This window comes from Penaeus chinensis, chromosome 14 (assembly GCF_019202785.1).
Source record: "Penaeus chinensis breed Huanghai No. 1 chromosome 14, ASM1920278v2, whole genome shotgun sequence".
Lineage (NCBI taxonomy): Eukaryota > Metazoa > Arthropoda > Malacostraca > Decapoda > Penaeidae > Penaeus > Penaeus chinensis.
The window spans coordinates 16058566-16063565 of NC_061832.1; the positions used below are offsets into that span (position 1 = coordinate 16058566).

Sequence of the window (5000 nt, forward strand, 5' to 3'; positions counted from 1 at the left end):
TGTATTGATAGAAATCCTCATTTTGTTTAAGAAAGTAGAACCCGCTGGACAGATATGGAAGGAAGAACAATGTTTGTTATTTTCAGGCCTTTTTTTTAATGTGTAATGCTTGTAGAATATGTTTTTAATGAAAAAAAATTGTCAATGCATTTTTCTTTTGATAGATATGATTTTTGTTTTTATAAAGAAAGATGGACTTATTCAAATTTTTGCGCAGGACTTGGTGAAGGACCTTAAGAGCGAGCTTAGTGGCAAATTTGAAGACGTCATTCTTGCCTTGATGACCCCTCTGCCGCTCTTCCTTGCCAAGGAGATCAATCACGCCATTGCTGGGGTCGGAACCAATGAGAGAACCCTAGTAGAGATCCTGTGCACTAGGGACAATGCCTCACTTATGTATGTCTGCTGATTCACACTTTTCAATGTCAGATGTTATTTTATGGAAATGTTCTCTCTAGGGTATTTGTATGTATATATGTACCTGCTTTGTCTAGCAGTTTTTCTTCACCGGTTAAGCGAAAAGAAATTTTACCAAAAAAAGAAAAGAATTTAAACCATTGTTTATTTTAGGAAACATTTAAGTTTTATGTGTTAGATTAGTAATAGAAGAAATTATCCGTATTATTTATACCCACGTATTTATTTCCACATCAGGATGATCAAGAATGCCTACTATCAGCATTACCGCAAGAAGCTCGAGTCAGAACTTCACGGCGACACCTCGGGAGATTTCCGCTGTCTCCTCATCTCAATGTGCGCATGTGCCAGGGATGAGGGGAACTGTGATCCAGCCCTGGCAAACAGCTTAGCCCAGCAGCTGTACAAGGCAGGTCAGTTGTCTTGAGAGAATTCTTCGGTAGATTGTACAAGAAACTAGAGAGTAACTCAAATGTCTTTCTACAGCCAAGACATTTAATGAGGAATGTTTGGGGGAAAAAACAAAAAAAACAATTAATAGGTTTACTTCAAAGGTGAGAATCTTTTAGATATTACCAGTTCTGTATATAATTTATTTTCCTGACTTTATATCAAAATCTAGGATTACTTTGTCATTCACAATGGATGTATATAGCACTTAATGATTGTAGGTAAGCAATTCATAATGAATTAAAGGAATTTGGTTAATGAATACTTTAGTTAGGAAGAAGTGGTGATGTAAGTGGAATGAGAAGTAGTGAAATGAGAATAAAAAGAAATGTTTATGAAACCTGATGGCTTTGGAATCATCAGGATGAGCAGGAAACAGGAGTGTACTCTGTTCTATCCCATGAAAGATAAAACTGGTAACTCTGTCTAGATTCTGGAGTGCTCCGATTTGCCTCGTTTCTTTTAAGGAAAATAAGTCTTGTATGGAAATTTCATAAAACGTTAAAATTAATAACAGTTGTAAAGACTTTGAGATCTGTGTGTTTGATTATATGACAAAATTTAGTTTCTTCTAATAACAGCCACAGGGTTAAAAGGAAAAGAACCAGATTTGACAACGAATTAACAAGTATTTCAGAACGGATTAAGTAAATATACAATATTAATAAGCTTTGGATATTCTTCAGTTGAACCAAATTCTGGTTTATTTTTCTTGTGAAGGCACATGAGAGACATCACATAAGAGAAATCACATACGTATTTTTAAACTTTTTGGTCTGTAGGTGAAGGCAAGATTGGAACAGATGAATCCGAATTCAACCGCATCCTGTCAGCCTACTCGTATCCTCTCCTGCGCTGTGTGTTTGAAGAATACAAGAAGATTAAGGGGAAGACCTTTGGCGATGCCATTGACTCCGAGCTGTCTGGCGACCTGAAGCTTGGCATGAAGACCGTCTGTAAGTAGTGTTTAGACACGTTTAGATTGTTACTTTTGGTGTAGATATGGTGTTCATTTCTTAGCATAATTGACTTACAACAACCTCAGTGCTGTGGTATATGTAGTAAAGTGACATGGTAATTCTGTCATCTACTTCTATACCTCTACTGTACCACCAGTTCTAAGTATAATTGAACATTCCACAATTAACCCAAAGATGCTGGGAAGGCAAGTATACCTGTGAACTGTGATTTTATATTATTTAATTTTGTTTGCATGGTGTTGACTCCAGAAGAGCTCGGCCACCAGGAGTCCATTGCTAGGTCTACCAATCTCACTTGTTTACCCCTTTTGTTTTTATTTTGGGAGAGATTGTTATTCTTTTATTGCTACTATTATTTTGATAACATTGTGTTTATAATAATGTCAGTAATTTTGATAATAGTTTTGATGTTAATAGCATAAGAAAGACATTTTTGACAAAAAATTAAGGAAAGGGAAAATCAGGTTGTACAAGTTGGCTCCTTGCTGACTGAGCACTTATGGATCCATCTCTGTGCAAACAGAATTTACAAAATGAAACTACAGTGGACAGTGTATTTACCCAGCACCAGTGGATCGACATGTGGATCACTTTACATTACATGCCTTTTGTAAGTAAGTCTGCATTATGGGTCAATTTTGGCATTGGTACTGAATGACGTTTGGTTGTAGTCTTAACTGTGGCTGCAGTTACGGGGAATTCCAATTTTGTTAAGATCCCGTGCTCTGTGCTCTCCCTTATTCCACTGCCATCAAACGGGACTTTTTAACTTGATTTTTCTTTCTCGGCTGGAATATACAGTTGATCCTTGTTCAGATTGACTAAGCGAGGGGAGTTTTGTAGGCACAGAAGTGCAATAACAAATCTAGTTATTTTAGGAATGACCCTGCATGAAACTTGTTATTTTCCCAGTCAGATCTCATCTTGCTTATTACAGTTGCTCTGTTTAGAATATATATCTTGTATAACGCAATACAAATCAAGCAGGCACTTTTTAGAAATGTATTATTGTTAATATTATTTTAATTTAATTTAATTTTTTTATTATTATTTTTCATTTAGCTGTGATTCTTGCAATGTAGATAGCATATTCTTCCCAATGCAGCTAGTAAGATTAATTTGCTGCTGAGGCTGTGCAGAAAAAAGGATTTGATTTGTCCTCTTTCTTAGCTGAAGCTGTGAAGAAAATGTTTTGAGATGATTCTGTTGTTAATGCTTAAAGATATCATCTTGCACTTTTAATTTCTTACTGACTGACAGGTATTTAAATGTTCTTAGGGGATATATGTGTGGGGGGGGGGACGATGGAGATAGTGACAAATATTTTGTGCATATCATCTGAGAAAAAGGGAAAGGTTAAAGAATGCTAAAATTTCTCCTTAACAACTGGGATCCATAGCAGTGAGGTCAGATTTTAAAAGGCTAGATGATGTATATATATTTAGCATTTTATTTGTTGGACTGTCCTCTCTAGGCAATTTCTTCAGTTCTTATATTTTTATAGCATTAAAAAGGAAGTACATTACCCTGATGCAGATAATGTGACATCAGTTATTTACTGTCTTTACACATTTATGGCCCCACAAATGCTCAGTCACTAAGGAGTCAATTATTAATACTACCTATCCCACCAGTTTACCCTTTTCTTCGATTTTCAGATATATTTTCTTTTATCCCAGTAATGTTAACAGCGTTACAATGATTATAAAGTTCATATTGATGATAACTGCATCAATATTGATAGCCTTTGTAAAATGAAAGAATAGTTCCATAAACTCAAGGCAAGGTGAAATCAGATGAAAGAATAAAGATGAGTAAATTCACTTCGGACCTGTAACGAGGTCACTTCAAATGCCTCTCCGTTTCAGATCAATGCATTGAGAACCGAGCAGCCTTCTTTGCCAAGGAGCTGCATAATTCCATGGCCGGGGCAGGCACCAACGACAGGGCTCTTATCCGCCTGGTGGTGTCCCGCTGCGAGATCGACATGGGCAACATCAAGCAGGAATACCAAAAGCTGTACAAAAAGCCCTTGGAGAAGGACATCAAGGTAAGATGAGGCAGACTTTAGGTGGACTGTACGAAGTATAAAAAGTTAAAGGGATGATTTAAAATAAAGTAAAATATTGGATTTTCATGTAGGAATGAGTAGATGGGTTCACAGTAGGCACAGTAACCCCTTGATCTTGTTTCATGCATTTATTGATGGATATGATTTGATTTATCAAATTATGGTTAAGATTGCCATCTTTCAAAATATGGGTCACTTTTGATTGAGACTAAACTCTTTGTGATGGTTTTTACTGAACAAATAAACACTAACTTGCTTGAAAGGATAGCTTGTTGTTGCATGTGGATTTTATGATTTAAGGATTTATATTATTTTTTTTTTTATGGAATCGGGAAGTATTCATGAAAGGTCATAGACTGATATTTGTTTGTAAGCAGAAAATAATCTTGACTGCAATTTTGTCTGATTTCTCCTGAAAATGTCTTTAACAATTGATTTTTGCTTGTGACTTGGCTGAAGTTACAGATGGCTTTGAGTTTGCCACTCAGGCGCAAGACTTTAAATTTTTCTTTTGAGATGTTACATAAGCTGAAGATCACTCCTCATCAGCAGTTATATGGAAAACTTTCATACCACTTTTTTTTGTCCATTACCAATCCTAAAGTGAGCTGTTTCCTCCATGTTTACTGCAGTTTTTTCTGCCATATGCCTTCATGGCTGATGCAGTGACAACAAACTTGGAATGTGCCTTGCTGACATATGAAAGATGATCAATTTTTGATGATATGGTCATTACATAGGTGAAAGTCACTGCAGTATTTATTTTATTACAGTATTATATTGGATTATAATCTTAATGTAAAGGTTAGTTCCAGTTTTTATTACATTTTAGTTACATTATTTTGCTTTGCCTATTCGGATCTGCCTTGTATTAACTTTGAAATGCGGCACAGTGCAAATCATAGACAAAACTGCTAAGGACAGTCAAATTGTAGGACAGTCTTGAAATCAAAGACTGTTTTTATGACAGTTCTTGAATTTGTCAAAGAAAATTCTATGACCTATCATGAATACCACCCCAGGTATTTTTGTCTTTTGCAAATTAATTGATCAAAGTTTATGTATGATTTAGCAGAAGTGAT

At 35.6% G+C, this 5000-nt stretch overlaps 1 protein-coding gene across 8 annotated transcripts in view; it reads left to right on the plus strand.

Annotated features, from left to right (window-relative positions):
- The window catches only part of LOC125032077 (annexin B10-like), a 55966-nt gene that overhangs the window by 45803 nt on the left and 5163 nt on the right, over nt 1–5000 (plus strand). For all 8 annotated transcript variants that reach the window (XM_047623048.1, XM_047623051.1, XM_047623050.1 and 5 more), the window contains 4 exons: nt 218–396; nt 655–830; nt 1650–1823; nt 3716–3897. In XM_047623048.1, the coding sequence (XP_047479004.1) occupies nt 218–396; nt 655–830; nt 1650–1823; nt 3716–3897 (711 nt within the window). The remainder of the gene's footprint in view (nt 1–217; nt 397–654; nt 831–1649; nt 1824–3715; nt 3898–5000) is intronic.